General features: G+C 43.1%; 1 protein-coding gene across 2 annotated transcripts in view; it reads left to right on the top strand.

The window, feature by feature from the left end:
* The window catches only part of PIK3R6 (phosphoinositide-3-kinase regulatory subunit 6), a 70,800-nt gene that overhangs the window by 45,728 nt on the left and 1,465 nt on the right, over window positions 1-23,607 (top strand). For both annotated transcript variants that reach the window (XM_079133071.1, XM_079133072.1), the window contains 5 exons: window positions 2,856-2,966; window positions 9,606-9,693; window positions 10,007-10,077; window positions 10,575-10,665; window positions 15,018-15,133. In XM_079133071.1, coding sequence (XP_078989197.1) covers window positions 2,856-2,966; window positions 9,606-9,693; window positions 10,007-10,077; window positions 10,575-10,665; window positions 15,018-15,133 — 477 coding nt within the window. The remainder of the gene's footprint in view (window positions 1-2,855; window positions 2,967-9,605; window positions 9,694-10,006; window positions 10,078-10,574; window positions 10,666-15,017; window positions 15,134-23,607) is intronic.

Raw genomic sequence — 23,607 nt, forward strand, 5'->3', positions numbered from 1 at the left:
TAAAGAGATTTGGTTACTTGACCCAGGTAACATAAATGAGTAGTGGTGTCCCACTTGGAACCAGGCAGCCTGACTCCAAACCACATTCCCTGTTAAAAGAATAGACCATTCTGCCACACCCCAAGCATGGCTGGGAGTGGGGAGAGAACTGACCTGAGAAGGCCTTGATATATTCAGTTATACCCTTTTTGCTGTCACAGATGTTGCAGATATTTTTTCCTCTTTGTAATTTATCTATCGGTTGTTTGCCTTGCAGAATTTAACAATTTTGTATAGTCATATATTCCACTTTTATTCTTTATGTTTTCTGCCTTTGGAACCTTGCTTTGAAAGACCTCCTTTATACCAAGATTACATATTCACTGATAATTTACCCAAAACACTTTTAGTGCCTCAGTTTTTGCATTTCATTAATTAGCCCATCTGCAATTAATCTTAGTGTTTTGCAAGAAGCATATAATTTTTGTTTTTCCCCAAAGGTTTAACCAGTTGTCCTAAAGCTATTAATTGCCTGAACCATCTTGCCTCACTCATTTGATATGCCACATTTATTATTTATAAATTCTTACATATGCTGGAGTTTATTTCTGGATACTTATTATCTCTCGTTGATCTATGCAGTTCCATACACATTAACACTTTTATATTTTAATATCTGGCAGGGTAAGCCTACACTTACTCTTCTTTTACAAAATTTTTCAGATCTGGCTGGTTTATATATCTTTCCTGATAAACTTTAGAATTGCATTTCAAGTTTTGTTTTTCTTTTCCTAAATTTTTTTGGGATTTTGATTGCAACTTAGAGGAGAATTAGCATCTTGAGTGCATGAAGTTACCCCTCTCTGGGATGTAACTCTTCATTTTTCAAAAACTTCCTATCTATCCATCAGTATAATTATAGCTCTCATCAGAGAACTTTTGGCCATTTTTCACTAAACTTATTCCTTTTGTTTGAGAATGTTTCTTGCTGTTGCCAGTTGTTATCTTTATCCCCTTATATTTGGGAGAAACTATTTCTAGTATCAAAGGAAGTTATTGATGTATATATATTTTAGTTTTTTTACAATTATGGTAAAAGGTATATAACATAAAGTGTATCACTTTTACCCATTTATTATTTAACCTGCCACATACTGAGTGCCCCATTTTGTTTTATCACTTGATGGATTGGCTCATCGTGGATATTTTATTTGAATAAAGGTGTCTGGGCAGGATGTTCATTTATTCTGAATTATGATATCCTCATATGTACATGAAAAACTGTTTAGCTGGATATTAAAATACTGTTTCCTGAAAGCTGGAGGATATTACAGGAGGAACACTCATTTGTCCTTCTCTGTTAATGCCTTTTTTTTTCCCACTGAGACATATGCAAGATTTTGGTTTTGTTCCTCTATTCTTCCCTTTAAAATTAACAAATTGGATGGCTTTTATGCTTACTCGAAAAGCAGTTTCTGTATGAGGAAAATGTAAGCATTGTGAGCAGTGATAGCATTATTAGAACAAGTTCATAGTTCCTCAGTGTGACCTTTGGAAGAAAGTAGTATTCCGATAAACCAGATGTGCAAGTCAAAAGACATCTTATGGGATGAGATGTGAGTTAGAAGACATAAAATCTGAGCTTCTTTCCAACTCTGATACTACAGGTTGAGTGTTCCTAATCCAAAACCCCTAAACTTGAAAGGCTCTAAAATTCAAAACTTTTTGAGCACCATCATGAGACTACAAATGGAAAATTCCATAGCTGATCTCATGTGATAGGTCACAGTCAAAATGCAGAAGCACTAAGCATACTTTCAGACTATGTGTATAAGGCCTATATGGAACAAAACATATTTTATGTTTAGACTTGGGTTCCATCACCAAGATATCTCATTACCTATGCACATATTCCAAAATCTGAAAAAAATTGAAATCAAGTATTTTGAATAAGGTATATCCAATCTGTATTGCATTCTATGTAAATGTTCTGTTTGCCTAAAAACCCTATTTGTTATGCTCTGCAATCATATGGGGCTGAGGACATCAAGGAGGATAGGGCACTAAGTCCATTCCCAATAACATGCAAACATGCTAATTAATTAATTAGATGGGAATCTCACTATGTTGCCCAGGCTGGCCTTGAACTTGTGGTCCTCCTGCCTCAGCCTTCCAAGTAGGTGGGATTACAGGCATGGACCACCAATTTAGTTTATTAGTCAGTTTGTTAATAGATCCGGAGATCAGCAGAGCTGAAAGACAAAAGATCACATGGTTCAACCTCTTATTTTCCCTTGAAGGAAACTCAGGCCTCAAAAACGAGTAGCCAAGCCAGGTGTGGTGGCTCACACCTGTAATCCCAGCATCTCAGGAGGCTAAAGCAGGAGGATCACAAGTTCAAAACTAGCCTCAGCAAAAGTGAGGTGCTAAGCAACTCAGTGAAACCCTGTCTCTAAATAAAATATAGGGCTGGAGATGTGGCTCAGTGGTCGAGTGCCCCTGAGTTCAATCCCTGGTACAAAAAAAAAAAAAAAAAAAAAAAAAAAAAGTAGCCACTCCAAACCTAGAATCCTATCAGGCTCTTTCATCTTGAGTTATGCTCACAAGCATCTTACCTCCCCCAAAGAACCAACATGGTGCCTTACACATTTAGGTGCTTAATATGTGTCTGTGGAATTGAAGTGAATCAGATTCCCTGGGGAAATGGAGCTCTAGACAGGTATATTTTGATTGGTGGTCAGAAAGGTTTGGAGTATATTAAAGGACCAGATGGATAGAGCATATGTGGGGGCTTTGGAATTTTTCTATTAAGAAAATGGCACCTCCCACAGCATCCTGAAGGGAGATGGCTTAAGACATTCCCCATTCTCCCACAGCCTCCCTGCCTGGACACATCCCGGACCGTGGATCCCTTCATCCTGGATGTCCTCACCTATTATGTTCGCATGGGGACCCAACCCATCTATTTCCAGATATACACAGTCAAGGTAAGTCTCCCGGCAGGGCTCCAAGGCTACCATGCCAGCCTGTGGAACTACAAGATCTTACCACGCAAGTACCCTGGTTCTAGGGAAGCACTGGTCACCAGGCTGCAAATCATGAACACATCCAAACACTTTTGATTGTTAACTTTATCTTCTTAGTCTCTGAATGAATCTGATAATTATTAACTTCTAATACCTCAGAGTATTAGAATTAGAAGTATTAGTATTAGAATTAGAAGCAGATGACTGGGAATCAGGGACAGTCTGCTCTGAATTCTGTTTTCCAGTCTGGTCATGAATTCCCATTGTTCCAAGGCTCTCATTTTCTCCCCTGCTACACCTTGCTACAGACTCAAGGAGACCTCTAGTCACTGCAAGTTCTCACATTCTCACTACAAGTTCTTCCATGCTAATCAATTTTTCATCTTAACTATTCTCTTATCTTGTCCCTCACTTCCTTTTGCATTCCTTCCCTACTCTCTCCCCTCCTGCCAAAACCCAAGCCCAGATCAGTGCTACAGTGTGCCCTACATTTTGCTAAGGTTGAGTTTCTAGGCCCCTTTGGCTTGATGTCTTCCTAGTATCCTCCCTCAGCGGTGCCCACAGAGCTTCCTGGTGAGCTCCCTCTTACTTTAGGACAATGACTGTTCCAATCGTCCACCTCTTTCCTTAAGCCCTTCCATTCAGAAAAGGGCTTGTCCACCCAGTCCACTGAACAAAGAGAAAGGGAAGTTATTTGCTCCTCCCAACTTCCTACCCACATCCAGAAATGGGTCTACACCCATCCCCATCTTCACAGACTCTCCCCGGGTGGATGTAGACCTTCTCCAGTTCAGGGCCCCTCATCCTCTTCTCTCTCATGCTTTGACTTCCTCTTGGGCCTTCCTCCTCTGTCGTTCACTTTCACCCATTTGTCTCCATCGTTTGGTCTTGGTAACTGAAAACTAACAAAACAAACTTTTGAGCCCATTGATGAATAAAGTTCCCATTTATTTTCCCCTTAAAGGTGTGCATAGCAACAGGGTTTGGTAGGAGCAAACCTGAAGGATTGAACTTTTTTCAGGTCTCCATTTTATCTCTGACTTTTTTTTCCCAAACACCATACCTTGGGTGGCATTCAATGGTGAAAGAGAATTTGGCCTTTTAAATCCTTGATTCCCAGAATTACCCAGTTCTTATGAGCTGAGATGGCTGTTTTATGAGCTGTGTTGGAAGGCTGTGGTTTCTTTCTTCTTCCCTCTAAGACTGATCAGTTTCTACTGACCACTGGTGTTTTCTTAGTGGCCCTTACTGCAGAGACCACAGAAGAGACCAACACACTTGCATCCTGGCTTTATTCTACACAAACCCTTAAAACTCGGGTCCCAGGAGGCACATGGTCTGAGCCCTGGGGTACAGTAAGCAGCACAACTGTGTTATGGGGCACAATTTAAGAACAGACCGATCACCACTGAGAAGTCCATATTTGAGAGTCTTTATCAAGCCAGCCAGCTGACTGTCTCACACAATGCCCCAAAAAATGGCTATTGGGAGAACAGCCGCGACCACAGGGTTGTAGGGGTTCTTATACCAAAAATCACATTAATCATAAGTGTTTGTTGCTATGATTCAAAATTACACATTAACATCATGAGATCATTGACAGAGGGGGAAGTGGGTCAAAATGACCCTTACCTAGGTACAAACTAAAGAATGGTGACTAAAATCCACACAATCACTGTTCACATGGTACATTGTTTAGGAGCAATAGGAATCAAAAGAGAGCAATTTTTCTTTACATAGGAATTATCATTCTGTATTGTTAAACATGTCACACTAAGTAACTGATGATGGGTACAGAGGTGGGCTGTTCCCATGGGACAAGCTTATTTCCAACATAACATGGAGTCTCAGAGCAAAATGGAGTCTGTTTAGTCATTTCCCTTAGAGTCTGGCCTATAACGTTCTCATGGAGCCAGATCTGTCAGCCCATCACAAACTGTAGATTGTAGAATGGGGATTCCCAATGGGGAAGGAGCCTCATTGGCATTGACCCTGCTTGTGACCATCAAGTCCTCCTTTTAGCATCTGCACTGACAAAATTCTGTTCCTGGCTCCTGCTTCATTTTGAAAAATATTTTAAGATTCTATTTTAATTAAAAATGTCCAAATATGTTTCTGGTTAATAATTCAACAGGTTTACCAGGAGACATCATGAAAAAAAAAATGATGGTTAGTAATTCACATAAGAAATAGACAATAGAGTTACTTTTTTGGGGGGCAGTACCGGAATTGAACCCAGGGCCTTGTACATTCTAGGCAAACACTCTACCACTGGGCTACATCCCTAACCCTTAAAGTTATACCAACACTTGTCATTGAGGTGGGTTTGTTCAGATAGTATTCAAATGCACTATCTAAACAGCTTTTGAATGTAGATTATACAGCAGCAGGAAACAGAGACTATAAAATGCTCCACATTCCATTTTTATTTCTGCAGTAAAGGACTATTACAAGTTAGCTTAAATATGACCATTAGTTTTTATTAACAAAATCTGTATGTATCTGTGGCATATAACAGGTTGCTTTAAAATATGAATGTATTGTAGAATGACTATATTGAGATGATTAACATATGTGCTATCTCACACACTCATTTTTCATGGGGAAAACACAATCTACTCTTACTAATTCTTTTTCTGGTGCTGGAAGTGGAACCCTGGTGCATGCTAGTCAAATGCTCTACAGCTGAGCTACACCCCCAGCCCAGCAGGTTTTGAGGATACAATGCATTATATTAACCATAGTCACCATGTTGTACAATAGATCTCTTGAACTTATTCCTATTTAACTGAAATTTTGTATTCTTTGACCAACATCTCCCCAATCCTTTTTGCCTCCCATCTTGTTCTGGGGAGGATTCTTTTAGTAGCAAGTAACAGAAATCTTAAAAACTGGGTTAAGAAAGAAAGAAAATCTATTGGTTCACATTGCTGAAAAGTTCAAGGCTAATGTCACTTCGGAAAGCTGGAATTGAGTGTTACCATATCTCCCTCTTCCCCTCTGCCCTCTCCCCAGCTTTCACCTTATGGCAAGATGACCACCAGCAGTTCCAAGTCCACATTTGTCTAGCTTAGCAGCCCCAGTGGAAAGAGTGCTTCTCTTCCAATACCAGGAAAGAGCAGGAAAGAACTTATCCCCACACCAGTTGCTGTGGCCAGGGAGCCGGAGGCCTCGTGTCAGCCTGACTCACCACCCCATTCCCCCCGTCCCCCTTGATCCTCACACCACGGCAGGCTAGCTGTTCTCAACCTGTTCTTTTCAGTGACCCCAGGTCACCAAGTCAAGGATATCTCCAGTCCCAGCTTACTAGGCCTCTCCCACTACACTTGTTTCATTTGTCCATAGGATTAAGTATATAACAGCTATGTTTGCATCCAAGTTACCTAAGTGAAAGCATATATGTCCCCCTTCTTGAGGCTGCCCCCCCTTGACTTTTTTTTTTTTTTGTACTGGGGATTGAACCCAGGGGTACTTAACCACTGAGTAACATCTCTAGACCTTTTTCATATCTTCATATTTTATTTAGAGACAAGGTCTTGCTGAGTTGCTTGGGGCCTCCCTAAGTTGCTGAGACTGACCTTAAACTCATGACCCTCCTGCCTCAGCCTTTGGGGTTACAGGTGTGTGCCATCGCACCCAGCTCCTTTGACTTTTGTAGCACTCCCTCCTGGCCCTTCCCTCACCTTTCTGACAGTTCCCCTCTGTTGTCTGCAGAGATGCTCCTTGGTCCAGCAGCTCCTTTATTCTGCCTTGGTTTTCTTCACCTGTCCTGATACTCTCACCTCTAGGTCTTTGCCCATGCCATGCCCTAGGTCTGGAATGCCATCTCTCCCCCACCTCACATCCCCTCCTTCACCCTTCATGATTCCCATCCTATACAAAACTGCCCTGATCTACATTCTGCTCACCCCAGCTGGATTGGGTACTGCTTCTCTGCGTAACCATAATGTTCTGGGTGTGGCTCTAGAGTATCATCTACCGATCTGTAATATTCCTGCAGATATATATTGATCCTCACCCAAACTAGGCATCCCTTGAAATAAGTAATTGCATGCTGCTCATCCTTGAATATCCTGCTCTTAACACAGTAAAACGCACCCTTATGTGTGTGTGTGCACGTAACAGCATACGCACTTGCTCGTACAAGTGGACACTGTTCCTGGCGGGATCAACGAGTGGAATGAATATGCAATTACAGACACTATGTGCTAGTAAAACAGTGTCTTCTAAAAGCTGTGTCTTTGGTCCCACCCCTTGCTGGCTTTGAGATCATGGGCACCTCTCCCTCTCCAAAATTAATTTTCCCCATATATAAAATGGGAATATAATCTTCACCTATCTCAATGTTCCTGTGAGAATTCAAATTAGTAGAAAATTATAGTAAAGAGAAGATGATGAGGGCAAGGCTGTAGACACATAAAAGATGCCCAGACACTGTGAAGAACTTAGATTAGAACCCCTGCTTTGCTACTTAGGACTCTGGGCAAGTTAACACTTTGGAGGTCGTGTATGTCAAGTGCCCACCAGAGGGTCCAGTGCAGAAGAATCTCCCAACGAAAGGAACTCCTGAGTCCCCCTGGGTCTCTGTCCCTTGTTTCTTCCTGCTTTTGTGCTCCTGTATCCAAAGGTCCAACCCACACACAGTCCCACAGCAAACCACTGTGTTATAGACTTGGTCATAGGTATGTCATCCTACAAAGCAATTGGGGTCACCCTGCTACTGAAAACCTAACTGATATTTGCCTGACTCCCCATTGCACAATGTAGAGAAGGTCTTGTGCTCTGACATTTCTGCCAGCACCTGAAAATTGATACCTCACGTCCATCTCCACCTCCAGCTTCCTATCTTACCAAGTTTTATTCTTCAGTCTGCATCCTGAAGCAGATATTTTACTTATTGCCTTCCTGATTTTGACATAAATGCAGGATTTAGGCCCTCTTCTAGAGTTTCAGAGAGCAAACTAAAACACTACAAAATAAACAATCATCTCACAGTGGCAAAGGAAGTAAACATCTTGTCAACAGGAATAACTTAAAACTAAAGCTTTGGCATCTCTCTATACCCTTTGGCCCCTGGTCTGGAGAGTTCAACTGGTAGCTGCCGTGTTTGCTGACTTGTTGCACTGAGGGGGAATCCCCACCAGGGGGTGCCATGGGGCACCAGGAAGGGCTGCTAGGAAGACCTTAACTCTGGAATTTGGGCTGTGTTCCAGGATTTGGGGGAGGGTGAAGAAAGCAAGACTTTGCTTTGGATTGGGTGCTGGCAAGAAATGGGAGTAAGTCGGCGACTTACTTAATTTTTACTGGTGAGGCTAAGAAATCAGCTAAGGAATTGTATTGCTGGCATGGGAAGATAGGGGGATGGCTGCACAATGTCCCTGTTTGTATCTTATTTGGACGTGTTTGTTGAGGGGTCTGATTTTGTCTTGATACCTCATGGTCACACAGCATGTCTTGTGTATCGGTTAATAACATCAGCATCTGTGAAGTTGCTAACGGTCAATAGGACACACCATGGCCTCCCTCCCAGCTTTCAGAGGCTTCATTTCTCTTTCTCACATCCCTGTCCTCAAAAAGTCTTGGGTCACTCTTCCGTGTTGTCCAGACACCCTTTCTCTTCCCCCCAGCCAGTCCCCATCTCTTGTCTCTTCTCTGCCCCTTTCCCTTGGAGTCTCCCCAAGGTTAAACTGGCCCTCACAGTCCCTTCCCTCACTCAGCTCCAGGCTTCTCTATGACATTGAAGGATTGACTTCTCTCTGGTCCTCAGTCCTCTACCCCTTCCTAATGGAAATTTTGTCTCCCACCTGCCCTCCCCTTCAGACCATATGGTTACTGGGTAGTGTGGGGTTTTCGTCAGTTTCCTTCCAATAATTATAAAGATTCATGTGCTGCTTAACAACAGGGACAGGACTCGAGAACTTTGCTATTGGATGATTTTGTCATTGTGAAAACATCCTAGAGTGTGTGAATTTACACCAGTCTGGATGGCATCTTGATGCAGCCTTTCATTGCAATCTAGAAACGCAGTAAACATGAGATGTATAAAGTTGCTGCTGGTATATACATATGAGATGTATAAAGTACGCTGCTTTACAGGGAACTGTTTCTTACTTATATGTAGAAGGAATGCACCATGAAATGGCAATAAAAACAGTGTAATATGCAATCTAGTAGCATAATCATGTATAATCATCTTCAAATACTGTGTACATAATTGTATGTATGATGTTTTTCTATGATTGGCAGCACAGGTTTTTTTCCACCAGCATCACCTCCCGCATGTGCCATGAACTTGCCTCTCTAGGTGATGGGGATTTTTCAGCTCCATTGTAATCCTGTGGGACCACTGCTGATATGATCCCGTTGTTGACCAAAACATGGTTCTGTGACACATGACTGTATTTTATATTGCTATAGATATGATTAGATTCAAACCCAGGTAGTCGTTTCATGAAGCTCAGAATCTAGCATTGGCAGGTTGGGTGGGGGACACCTGCCCTGCTTCTGGGCATCCTCGGCAGTGGAGTCAGAGGCAGTCTTCTCCATATCTCCTCTTTCTTCCCTCCCTCCTATCCCCTCTCCATCTCTTCCTCTTGCCAGATGTTTAGTGACCTGAGCCAGGACCCTACAGAAGACATTTTCCTCACTGAACTGAAGGTGAAAATTCAAGACTCCAGGATCCCCAAAGGTGAGCTTCTACTTCCCTTTTCCCAGAACTCTCCCTGACTCTGCTTCCCCCAAGTTTTGCCTCCCACCTCTCAGCCCGTGACACCACCTCATCTGTCCCTGCTCCACCCCACACCTCTGCTGATGCCAGGTCTGCCCTCTGCTCCCTTCAAGATCCCCCAAACTGAAAGGCAGCATGGTCCCCCATGTGCTGCTCTCTGTCCAGGGAGAGCTGCCTGGTAAATCCAGCAGCTCAGCTATGGCCTGGGGGAAGGCAAAGTCAGGGCAGAGGGCTGGGGGTCTCACGCCTCATGCCTCTGCTCATTTTCCCTCAGAGGGCTTTTCACCCCGGAGGAGAGGTGTGACTGAGGGCCCGGGTGCAGAGCTCTCCATGTGCTACCAGAAGGTCAGTGTGTGTGGACATGGCCAGAAGGTACCCCTGATGGCAGCTGGCCTCAGGGACATGGGGTAGGGGGCAAGGAAGCAGACAGAGCCAAAGGAAACTTCTTCCCCTTTCTTGAAGCTGCCACTAGTTTCCCCGTCTTCAGAGAGTCGTGCAGGCGCTGGTGGGTCAAGGTTAACTTTATAATACGAGGTGATGTGATCTAGGAAACAAGAGGGCTGTCCCCTTGCTCAAACTTTTCTTCCTCACCAGTTAACCACATGCTTGAATCGATGGCAGTGGGGACTTCTTATTCCTTTGGAACTGGAAGGCTGCCTGTGCTTGCTGGGGCTAGGAATACTCTTTAAGGCTTTCTCTGCTAAACCCTTCTGGGAATCAGTGACAAGGACAAGACTCCTAGGGCAGGTGTGGAAAGCATGGGATTAGTGAGACTGGATGTGAGGATGCATGGGGCAGGCGTGTCCTGAAAGCCCCATCTGTTCCTCAATCTCACTTCCCAGGCCTTGCTCAGTCACCGACCCCGAGAGGTCACCGCTACCCTGAGGGCCACTGGGCTGGTCCTGAAGGCCATTCCTGCCAGTGAAACTGAAGGTGAGAAGTTAGGAATACAGATCAAAGAAAGAGAAGGGGAAAGGTGCAGAGAGGAGAGGAGAGGACCAAGCACGAGGAGCCAGGGGGACCCAGGGGAAGGAGAGCCCACATCATCCCCACCATCACAGAACCAGGGTTGGGGTTAGCTGAGCGCCATGCTGTGCTGGGTGAAGCATGGCCCCTACCCTCAGGTGGCTTTCTGTCAAGTAACCCAGTCTCTAGCATGGACCTTGAGGGTGGACCTCTGCCTCTCCAGGGACCCAAGGAAGCAGGTGACCTACCACCTTTGAATTGGGCCTGCAGGATGGGTTGTATAGTTTGGGAATTTGGGATTTTTTATTTTTATTTTTTAGTTCCAGGATTGAACCCAGGGGTGCTTAACCACTGAGCCACATCTCCAACTCTTTTTATGTTTTGAAACAGGGTCTCACTAAGTTGCTTAAGGCCTCACTAAGTTTCTGAAGCTGTTTTTTTTTCTTTTCATTTTTTTTATTAAAAATCATAAATTTACATAGGGCAATGTTGTTTGATTCATTCTGTTATTTTTCCCTTCTCCCCACCCCTCCCACCCCTCTTTTCCCTCTATACAGTCCTTCCTTCCTCCATTCTTACCTCCCTCCTTATCCCTAACCCTAAACCTAACCCTAACCCTAACCCTAACGCTAACCCCTCCTACTCCCCATTATATGTCCTCATCCGCTTATCAGCGAGATCATTCGTCCTTTAGTTTTTTGAGATTGGTTTATCTCACTTAGCATGATATCCTCCAATTGCATCCATTTGCCTGCAAATGCCATAATTTTATCATTCTTCATGGCAGAGTAATATTCCATTGTATATATATGCCACAGTTTCTTTATCCATTCATCAACTGAAGGGCATCTAGGTTGGTTCCACAATCTGGCTATTGTGAATTGAGCAGCTATGAACATTGATGTGGCTGTATCTCTGTAGTATGCTGATTTTAAGTCCTTTGGGTATAGGCCAAGGAGTGGGATAGCTGGGTCAAATGGTGGTTCCATTCCAAGTTTTCTAAGGAATCTCCACACTGCTTTCCAGAGTGGATGCACTAATTTGCAGCCCCACCAGCAATGTATGAGTGTACCTTTCTCCCCACATCCTCGCCAACACCTATTGTTGCTTGTGTTTTTGATAATTGCCATTCTAATTGGGGTGAGATGAAATCTTAGGGTAGTTTTGATTTGCATTTCTCTTATTACTAGAGATGTTGAACATTTTTTCATATATCTGTTGATTGCTTGTACATCTTCTTTTGTGAAGTGTCTGTTCATTTCCTTAGCCCATTTGTCGATTGGATTATTTGTATTCTTGGTGTAGAGTTTTTTGAGTTCTTTATAGATTCTGGAAATTAGCGCTCTATCTGAAGTATGAGTGGCAAAGATTTTCTCCCACTCTGTAGGCTCTCTCTCTTTACTGATAGTTTCCTTTGCTGAGAGAAAGCTTTTTAGTTTGAATCTATTCTAGTTGTTGATTCTTGCTTTTATTTCTTGTGCTATGGGAGTCCTGTTAAGGAAGTCTGCTCCTAAGCCAAGAAGTTGAAGGTTTGGACCTACTTTTTCTTCTATAAGATGCAAGGTCTCTGGTCTGATTCTGAGGTCCTTGATCCATTTTGAGTCGAGTTTTGTGCAGGGTGAGAGATAGGGGTTTAGTTTCTTTCTGTTGCATATGGTTTTCCAGTTTTCCCAGCACCATTTGTTGAAGAGGCTATCTTTTCTCCATTGCATATTTTTGGCACCTTTGTCTAATATGAGAAAATTGTATTTATTTGGGTTTGTGTCCATGTCCTCTATTCTGTACCATTGATCTACCTGTCTATTTTGGTACCAATACCATGCTGTTTTTGTTACTATTGCTTTGTAATCTGAGGCTGGTTTTGAACTTGCAATCCTCCTGCATCAGCCTCCTGAGCCATTGGGGTTACGGGCATGTGGGAATTTTGGATTTTGAACCCTGTTGTAAAAAAATGGAGATAATTAATAAAAGATACCAACTTATGTGCATACAGTAAATTATAAATATTAGCTCTCACTGTTAGATCCCTGGTCTCCCGGAATAATGAAAAGGACAGCAGCATGAGTTACCAACCATTCCACACATGTACAAAGGTAGGGTAGTGTTCTGTGTTAGCCCCATGAACTCCTTTAAGCATGTTAGCCTCGTGAGATAGTAACTTTTTACTGGAGAGGAAACTGAAGCAAAGAAAATTACTTACCCAAGGTGACCTCTGAAGAAGAGTCAGAACTGGGGTCAAACTCAGGCAGCCTCATGCTGCATTCCTCACCACTGCTCCCCACTGCCTCCCTAGGGTTGCCAGAGCTCAACAGACTAGACTTCAGGAATGTGACCCACAGATGCTTCTAGAAGATCATTCTGAGCAAACAAGAAAATTCACTCACATAGAAAAATATCTTATTTCCCAGTCTATCCCCTGTGCCCAGCACATGTCCAAGTTCATAGTATATATTCAATGAATATTTGCTGAGTAAATGAAGTGCTTCTTTGTACCCCAAAATTTGTTTTTAAAATGAATGAATGATTACAGGCATGCACCCCTGCATGCCTATAATCCCAGCAACTCTGGAGGCTGAGGCAGGAGGTTCGCAAGTTCAAGGCCTGCTTCAGTAACTTAGTGAGGCTCTAAGTCACTTAGTGAGACCTTGTCTCAAAATAAAAAATAAAAAGGCCTGGGGATGTGGCTTAGTGGTACCAAAAAAATAAATAAAGAAAGAAAGAAAAAGAAAGAAAGAAAGAGAGAAAGAAAAAGAAAAAGAGTGAATTTGGGATATTTCTTAAAAAACACACATTTCAGACTGAAATGCTGCTGAGGAAGCTGAGTCTGATCCTTTCTCTCCCATTCAATTACCAGTGAGGACCCTCACTAAAATTCTCAGTGGCTTTGCTAGCACCCCATTGTGACCCCTATCTGTGTGCATTTGTGTTCTTAGAGGAGCACCACAGATTCTCAACTTTTTTGGCATCTGATACAAAGAAGAAACTCCAGAAATAATATCAGTGTCTGATAAAATCACTTCTAGGCAAGTTGAATTTGCAGATGACATATGAAACCCTCTCACAGCAAAGATATTCTGTATGTGTAACTCTTTAACACCATGAAGGAGAAACATCATTCTGTCGATGGCTCAAAACTTAGCGGTGGTCATACAGCAGTGGGTCAAGAGGGCAGGTGGCAGAACCAGGTAGGAAGAGTTTGAAACCTACCTTTACCATTTGTCACCCGTGTGATCAAGTTACTTGTAACCTCTTCACTTCTAAAAGATTTTAATAGAGTTAGTAGACACTAATTTGTGTGCATATAGCAAACTATAAATGTTAACACTTATGGTTAAAATTGTATGCCTTCTATTTCCTTCACAAGTTCTCTCCCTCCCTGCCCCCAAGCCCCGCCAGGACTGGCATAATGACACCAAAACTCCCCTTGGAGGCAAAAACATCTAAGAACTCTCTGTAGTTGGCAGGGAGAGATTAAATCTGGCAGCAGTCACACAAAAATGATTTTTGATGCATTATACCCTATTAAGAAGGTTGAAGAAACACTCTCAACTATTTGGACCAATACCCTCCTAATCACCTCTACCTGTCACTAGGGCCAGCTGTTCTCTACATTCTTATTTTTTTAAAATTCATTTTTATTATAAACAAATGGGATACATCTTGTTTCTGTTTGTACATGAAGTAGAGGCGTACCGTTTGTGTAATCATACATTTACCTAGGGTAATAATTTTGATTCATTCTATTATTTTTTTCTCCCCCCCTCCCACCCTTCTTATCCCTCTATACAGTCCCTCCTTCCTCCATTCTTGCCCCCTTCCCCCCCCATATGTGTCATCATCCACTTATCAGTGAGATCATTCGTCCTTTGGTTTTTTGAGATTAGCTTATCTCATTTAAAATGATATTCTCCAACTGCATCCATTTGTCTACAAATGCCATAATTTTTCTCTACATTCTTAACATGCCCAGTAGTTGCAGAGAAGTTCAAAAGAACTTTCTTCTTTTGAAAAATGGGCACAGGAGGAGATGACGAAAGACTGGTGGGTAGGGATTTGGGTCAGCAATATGACTGCTGGGTCTGAGCATCCAGAACCTTTGTTGATTTTCCAAAGAAAGAAAGAAGGATGATGAGGAGGGAGAGGAAACTGGGTAGGATCAAGATCAAGATGGAATCAGGAAGTGATAGACAAGCAGGGGGGGAGGGGCTAAATGGGGAAGAAGGTGTGAGGATGTATTTATGGTGGTCTTCTCAGGACCCAGGATCTTCAACTCCCCTACTTCCCTGGAGACTCATTCCTAACGTCCCCATCTCATTCAGTTTCAGGGTTCCCCCATTGTCCCCCAACTGCTGCTCCAATTATGGACCACACATGTCTGAATGTCAGTGTGACGGAGGTGGTCAAGTCCTCAAACCTGGCAGGAAGGTCCTTCTCTGTAAGTACAGGGAGGAATGGGAAAAGGGAACAACCAGATGGGAATGGGGTAGGTGGCCGGGATCCCTGAGGAGAGCATATCCAGAAAAGGGGACCTGGCTTCTGAACCTTTGGTACTGAAGTGGAACTTTGTTGGGGGCTGTGCCATGTTGGCAGCGCCGGGATGGCACCTGATCACATTGGCAGTGAGGAGGTTAATAGACATAAGCACACTCAGGTGATTTTCTCGTCCATGCACACAATGTATGCACATGTGTTCTCGAGCACTAATTGTCTGCTCGGAGCATCTTGCCTAATCTTTGCATAAGAGGCGTGGCCCTGCTCTCCGCCTCCTGGAGGTGATATAAGCTAGGCAGAGCAAGACAGACACAGCAGCCATTAGCAGAAAAGCAGGAGAAGAAGACACACACACGGAAGCAGCTAGGACACACGCACGGCAGCAGCCAGAGGGAAAAACACGCGGCAGCAGCTAGTAGGGAAAAGCGGCGGCAGCAGCCAGAAGAAAGAACGCAGCAGCTAGTAGGGAAAAGCGGCGGCAGCAGCCAGAAGAAAGAACACAGCAGCTAGTAGGGACGGACAGCAGCCATTAGCAGAAAAACAGTAGCAGAAGACACGTGCGGAAGCAGCTAGTAGGGACACAGCAGCCATTAGCAGAAAAACAGCAGCAGAAGACACACGCGCGGCAGCAGCCAGAGGGGAAAACACGCCACAGCAGCCATTAGCAGAAAAGCAGTAGAAGAAGACTCAAACACGAAAGCAGCTAGGAAATGCACGACGGCGGCTAGTAGGGAAAAGCGGCACAGCAGCTAGCAGGCAGCGGCGGAAGGCAGATCGCGGAATGGAGAACTGAGACGCATCACTAGGGCACCTTGGGTGGACACACCCTTAGTTCACAGGATGCAGGACGCACCAGTGGGAAGCAGCAGAACTTAAGTGAGGCGTAGCAAGTCTCTCTTCCTCTAAGCTCTAAGAAAAGCCTATCCTTCTTTCAAAATCTCTCTTAAGCAAAGTCTCTTTCTCTCTGATAAGCAAGGTCTCTCTCTCTCTCCTCTCAAAGCAAGTAAACCTCATTTCCTCTATCCTCTATAAACAAACAAGCAAGAAAGCAGCGCACTAAAGAGAAAGATAGAAATGCCTCAGTTTCCACTCCACCACCCATAAGACCCATGCAAGTTGTTGCTGCAAGCGGTGACAAATATCCACGGATTTTGGAACCGCAAAGAGCCAGCGACAGAACTTCATACTGGAGACAATCTATTCTTCCATTAGTCTGAAATACTGAGCACTAACTAGTATATAAATAAGGCACTTGAAAAGTCAAGGCTGTGCCCTCCATCTGCTGACTGTTTGAGGACCTAAGACATTCCCAGACAGTCCCACAATGCGCCCACATCCAGCGGCTCCAGGCACTACACAGCAGACTCCTCCACAAGACAGGTCAGCCTTTGACCACTTCAAACCAACTCTTTCAACCCCTACAACTGCCCCTTGTCCTTTGCTTGGTCCTGATTGATACTGATCAAGACATGAGACCCATCCATTTCTCCCTCTCTGATGGCCTTCCTGAACTTCACTCTCTATTCAGCTTGACCTTGGAGCCCCCTGATTATGCTCAGGTGTAATCAGGATGCCCCAAGGTCAAGTTGCCACCCTCAACTCCCAGTAGACACTCATTTTAGATCAAGATGCCTAGGCCGTCTGTATGCCTCAGTGGCTGAGAACTTCTGAAATGATCCTGCATCGTGTTGGCTAAGCCCTGGCAAATTCGTGGCCTCCCAGCTCACCCAGACCTTTTCCTCTCGTCGAAAGCTCCTCCCACCTGCGTGCAGTTCTCTTTTCTCTTGTTTTGACCTCTCTCTCCCTTCGTACCGCTCCTTCCTCACAGCCAATAAACATGCTCAGGTCTTTTCCATCCTGAAAACCAGAGCAACTCTGCTGGGACCCTACTACCTCTCCAGCTACCTGCAATATCCCCTTTCTTCTCTTCTCAGTCAAGCCTGTTGGAAGATACCTCTAGAAGCTTCCATCCCTTTCCAGACTTTTCTGCTCACAACCATCTGCTTTGACTATGGGAAAGTCACCTCCATGTTGCCAAGACAATGGTCACTTTTCAGTCTTTCTATTTCTTTAACCATTTTTCAAGATAATGTCTGAACCATCATTCAAAATTTACCATACGGTGGTTATATATGCCTGTATAATTACTGAAATGATTTTTATAGGACAGTTTAGGAAGTACTCATTTTTCACTATCATAAGCATACTGTGAGGAACATTCTTAGGGTTAAATATGTACTAAATATCATAGGTATGTCTTTTTAAAAATGTCTGGAAGTGAAATCTTTCAGTCAAAAGACATCCATATGTTAGAATTTTTCATATATTTCGCCAAATTGCCCTCCAAATTCCACTCATTGTAGTATGTGAACGCCAATTTCACAGCACAGTTAATATACTAATTTATTTGTTTCATTTTTGCAAATCTGATTGTCTTTTTTTATTTTTAATTTGCATGTCTTTACAAATTAGTGAAGTTGAAAGATTTTTTCTATTTATTGATAATTTATATTTCTTCATTCATGAATTTCTTGTTTACAGTCCTATCCTGTGTTAATACTGTCCTGTCCCTTTTTTGTGAGGATATTCTCTTTATTTGTTATACATTTTAGAAATGCTTTTCCAAGTTTGTTGTTTAATTTTTTTTTTACCTAAAATAGCTTTATGTTTTGATGTAGCAAAATTTTTCAATTTCCTTTAATCATTCCTGCTTCTGATATGATTATTCATTACCTATGTCTGACATGCCATAATTGTTTACACTACTAAGAAAGAAACAATGTTTCCTGAACTAGGAATGAGGTGTTCTTATCACACTGGTTGAAAAAGTACTTCCTAATTTTAGAAATGCTAAAATATGGGGGGAGGGTGTTAGAATTGAAAAAATAGGAGGCATGTTCCTTTCTTGTGGTTTTAACCTTATCTCTTTACTCATTTTAAACATTATAGTCTGAGTAATATACTTACATTAGCTCTAATTATTGGGAGACTAATCTTTCTGGTTGCTGGGTTCACTGATCCCCATGGTGGTTCAATTTCTTGGTTGTTTAACAAATTATGTGTCATATTTGTTGGGGATTTGTCTGTGACAGACCTGGGTGGGAAAACTGTCCCCCTAAAAAATTCCTGTCTTTGCTCTTGTTAAGTGCCCTGTGATGTTATTGGCTGAAGACCATAAGAGTCCCCTTCTGGCTCAGAAACTTCTAGACCAAGCAGATAGAGTAAATGTATACCCAAATCCACATCAAAACAGCCTTGGAGCTAAGAATTTTCAGGCAATAGTTCTTTCTCACTGACAGCACAAGCCAAGGCTGACAGCCTTCCACGGGGAAAGCCCTCCTGTTTCTGCTGGAGGGCCTTTTTCTAATTTAGCCTTTCAATGAGAGTATAGCCTTCCAGAACCCTTGAAGGGAATCTGTATCAAATGCCTGCTTCATGTGTATCCAAAGCATCTCCCATCTACCATGGCTGTTGAACCCTGAACCTCGGATTCCTGAGGTTACCAAAAACCTCTGGGCAGCTAAAGCATTCATCTGAATAACATAATTTGACTTCTTTGACATTTATTGACGTTTTCTCCTCCATTTCCGGGAACATGATGAATCTTTAAGTATTCTTTGACAACAACAACAACAAAAAATACATGTGTGTTCTCTATCTATAGAACACAAAATACAGTGTTTATGAAAGAAAACATTATAGTACTATAATCTATGAGTTAAATTTTTTTTTCCTCCCAGCGGCTCAGGAGACTGAGGCAGGAGAATGGCAAGTTCGAAGCCAGACTCAGCAAAAGTGAGGGGCTAAGCAACTCAATGAGACCCTGTCTCTACATAAAATACAAATTTGGGTTGGGGGGCTCAATGGTTGAGTGCCCCTGAGTAGTTCAATTCCTGGTATCCAAAAATTAAAACAAACGAACAAAAAAACCCTTTTTTGTTTTTGTTATTCATTTTGCTAGTAATCCCATTTCACGAATGCAGTATCCTGTCTCTCTGAAGATAATAATTATGGTTTATTTGAAATTTTCTTCTGCTTCCTGAATTGTGTCCCTTTCCTCTGAATCCTGTTTTCGTTTGCTTCTTTTTTCTCTTCTCTCCCTCTTCCTCCTCCGCCTCCTCCTCCTCCTCCTCCTTTTTCTCTGCCCTCCCCTCCTTCTGTAAGGCTGTCTCCAAATATCTGGCAATCCTTGGCTGTCTGTTCAAATTCAAGAGTGAAGCACTACAAAGTTGAGTCAATGGTGAGTCCATTACATGGGGGAAACGCAAACATTAATATCTGCAGTCTCTTTCCTAGGAAGAGTCCGTCAGGCTCCTGCCTTGGGGAGTGAAGGGCTGGTGGGACAGGACTGCTGCTGTGGTCACTCTGGAGCAGGGTTGGGCAAGGGCACAGGGATCTCACCATGCTGTGGGCAAACTTCCACACACTCCACCTACTGGAGCACAGCCCTCTACTCCATCCTCCTCTATTGGTGGTGTCACCAAGACTCTGGCTCTGACCTCTAAGGCAGGGAGAGGGCTCATTGCTGGACTGTCCAGGACGAGTGAGAACCTGAAGGATCTCACTGGTCCTCATACCATCTTTCAGCCAATTCCCTTTGTCAGGTTCATCTCAATCCTATAGCTGCAGAGCTCAGTGCCTCCCGCCCCTACCCCTTGCTGTCCAGAATCTTGGTCCTTATGGTCGACCTTCCTCTTCTATGACAAGTTTCCTTGCCATTTCTCTACCACAGTATTGTGGTCTAGAACTGTAGATGACTTCTACTCTCATCAAAGATGTACCTCCGTGTTTTCAGGTAGATTCCAAGAGGGTAAAAAGTGAGAAAATACATACTCTGCCATTTCAAAATCAGAAATCCTCATCCCTTTATTTTAAAAACATTTATTTTAGTAAATAAAAATAGCATACAACTGAGTTTTGCTCTGACTCAGTCTGAAGTCTTTGTGCTTTGTTTTTGTTTTATAGAGTAAAAAATGTAACAAAATGTACGAACTTAGTTGTTTTTAAGTGTGTAGTTCAGTGATGTTAAGTATATTCTCACTGTTGTGAAACATTCTTTTTTTTTTTTTCACCAAATGAGAGTTTAATCTAGGTACTATTTGAGCTTACTCCTCCATCTTATGCTGTGCTTTCTGGTTTTTTTTTTCTTTTTTTTTAAAATATATAGTTTTTTGTTTTGTTTTGTTTTGTCTTTGTTTTTTCTCTTTTTAAATTTTTTTTTATTTCTGCCCTTTGATGTTTCTTTATGCTATATTTCTTAGGTTTTATTTGCTCATTCCCTCCTTCCCCAATGATGATTTGGAAGTGATATTTACTGCTTTTTCTATCAGTTCCCTTTAAATAAAAAGATGTATATTAGAAATTATATTTATGTGTTAATAATCCAATGAAGTTAGCTTCTAGCACTGTCATAGATATTTTCCCCAGCTGTATATTCCCTTGGTCAATTTGAATGAGTTCCACCACAGGAACTGAAATCCAGTTCACCAAGTCTTTCAGCATCCATAAAATCCAAGATGTCACTTTCTTAGTTTTTCTTCTTTATATCTGATCATTATATTTTGGCCTCTTTTCCTGAATTCTTTTTCCTAAATCAGTTTCTTAAATAGTAACTGCCCTCTACATCTTCCATGGCCCACTTTTTCTCTTGTTCCCTGGACTATCAAACCCACTTATGAGGACTTAGGCCAGTTTGTAAAGAACTCCCAAGTCTGTACCTCCTGCTTTGACCTCCACCCCTTAGTTTCTGACTAAGTTAGTGTGAACTGAATGTCCCACAACACCCCAACTCTAAGTATTTAAAATCAAAAACAGTAACTCCAAATAGTTAAGAGGTCTCTAGAGCTAAACTGCCTGGGTTCAGTTCTTAGCTCTGCCATTTACCAGCTGTGTGACTTTCAGCAATTACTCAGTTTCTCACGCTTCAGCCTCATTATGTAAAGCAAGGATAATAACATCACCTACTCAATCCAGTTGTTGCAGGATTAAGTAGTCGTGGCATGTCAAGCTCTTCGATCAGTACTTGGCTGAGTAAGCATTCTGTATGCTGTTAGTAGTGGGAATGAAAATCCACATTTTATGTCCCTTCTCTCATTCAATAATACTATAATTAACCAATCACCTATGTTAGAAACTTGGGAGCACCCCCAGATGCCTCCCTTTCCTCAATTCCCCCATGTCCTTCTGGTGTCTCCATCAAACACTTCTCAAATCTTTCCCTTCCTCTCTGCCCTCCTTCTTGACTAACCATCCTACTTGGTCTAGGATTGAAGGAGCCTGGGACTTTCACTGCTAAAACCAGGAAAGTTCCAGGCAAATTAGAACCAATTGGTTACCCAGGTCCAGACCTTCACCCATCACCTTTTGCTGGACAAATACAATAGCCTTCCAGGTGGTCTCTCTGACACCACTCTAATGCTCCTTAAGCTCACCTGCCATGTGTCTGCCTAAGTGATCTTTCTAAAACAGAATTCCAACATGTCACTCTGCTCTTGGAACCCTTCCATCATTTCCCATTCTCTAAGGGCAGAAAAACTTCCAGAGCCAGATGTGATGGTGCATGTCTATAATCCCAGTTACTCAGAAGGCTGAGGCAGGAGGATTGCAAATTCAAGGCCAGTCTTAGCAACTCAGTGCAACCCTGTGTTAAAATAAAAAATAAAAAGGTCTGAGGGCATAGCTCAGTAGTAGAACAGCCTAGGCTAGGAAGGGAGGGAGGAAAGAAAGGAGGGGAGACAGGCTGGCTTTTGAGAGCTCCTCTTCCTCTTCATCTGCAGCTTTGGCCTCTCCTTTCAGGCCCTTTCTACCAAGGAGTTTGGATTTGTTCTGGAAGTCACGCCCCTTGCATATGCTGTTTGCCCAGAAACACCTCTCCTCCCTTCCTCTTCCACACCTTCTTTTTGTAACTCCTCATCCTGTGAGATAAGAGTCTCTCATCTCCCTTGGAGACCTGTCTGGATGCTCTTCTTTCCTCCACATTCTGCACCCTCTTCTCACTCCCTGGTGAGCCAGAGGACCCACCTCTATAATCTGCCCTGTAATCCTGAGGACTGCAACTCTGTAAATGGCACCACGGCTCAGGGAGTCTGTGGACTCAGGGCCCTCGCCTTAGTCCTCCCTGTTTCCCTAGCTGAGGTCTGGCACCCAACAGGTTTCACCAGATGTTTACCAGTCCTTCCTCTATGACATCCCAGAACCCGAAGCTCATTTCTCTGAGCACCTGCCCACTGTAGGAGAGCTTGGGTTGACTGAGAGGTCTGTCTTGTGCTGGGATGTGCCTTCCCAAAGGGTAGCACCATGTTTAAGCTTTAAGCTCCACAGTGGACCCTTTAACCCTCATGTTGTATTTCCTCTTTCAAAGTCAGTTACTTACTTCTGTTTTTAGTGACCTCTTTAAGCAACCTTGGTCAGGGACTTTTTGAACATCTAAATTTATCACCTCAGCAAGTTCCCTTTTGTCCCTAAACTGATTTACTGGGAGTATTCCATTACCTGTGCTTTCCTCTCGGAAGCCAGGTGGGTTCTTGCACATTGAGCATCAATGGGAAGTTCATGGTGGAGCTGTAGCAAAAAGAACAGCACGGGAAAGGGCGTGGTGGCTGGCCTGGTGAGTTTAAGGCTCAGCAAAGATGTGATATTGAATTGCAAGTTTGACAGAGGAGAGCAATGCAATTAAGGCAAGAATGGTTGACTCAGTGGTTCTCAGTTCTGCGTCCACAGTCAACTCAAGGATACTTAAATCAGAATCTCTAATTTTACGTGTGGTTCTTATGAGCAGCTAGGGCTGAGAACTGACTCCAAAGCCTCTTGCAACTTCAGGATTCCAGGGTTGTAAATTACCCAAAGCTGCTGCCCATGCGTGAAAGGGATCAGAGACACAGAAAGGTCCTCTGAAAGTCCCACCTGTACCCACCATGCTCTGAATCCTCTGCCCGCTTTCGGATGAAGGATTGGAAAGACGGCTGGGGGCTGCTTTACTTTGGCCTGGCCTGAGATTTGTGAGCACTTGGTTGCTTTCTAGACCCTCTCTCTATGCCCCAGTGAAATAACTTTGTACGTAATTTAATGCTGAGAACTGGGGTCAGGACTTATAAAACCTCTGAATTCGTCCCAAATTCCACACATAGCAACATACAAGAGATGTTTGGAAAATGCTCATTGAATAAATCAACACTCTCACTCATGTCACTGGATAACCTGGCACACACTATCCACAGCATTCCAGTTTGTGTTCAGGTTTCAGGAAAACAACTAAGATTGGGGAAAGAACTGCAGAAACCATGCAAGAGCCAAAGGCAAAGGCAACCAGGAGGCTGTTCATGTAGGGTTATCACTGCTCAGAGTCACTTGCAGAAAGAGAGCCAGGGACACTGTGGGCTGGACTGAAGAAACACACCAGATTCCAAGATAGGAGATGTT

Source organism: Sciurus vulgaris (assembly GCF_902686455.1).
Source record: "Sciurus vulgaris genome assembly, chromosome: 3".
Classification (NCBI taxonomy): domain Eukaryota; kingdom Metazoa; phylum Chordata; class Mammalia; order Rodentia; family Sciuridae; genus Sciurus; species Sciurus vulgaris.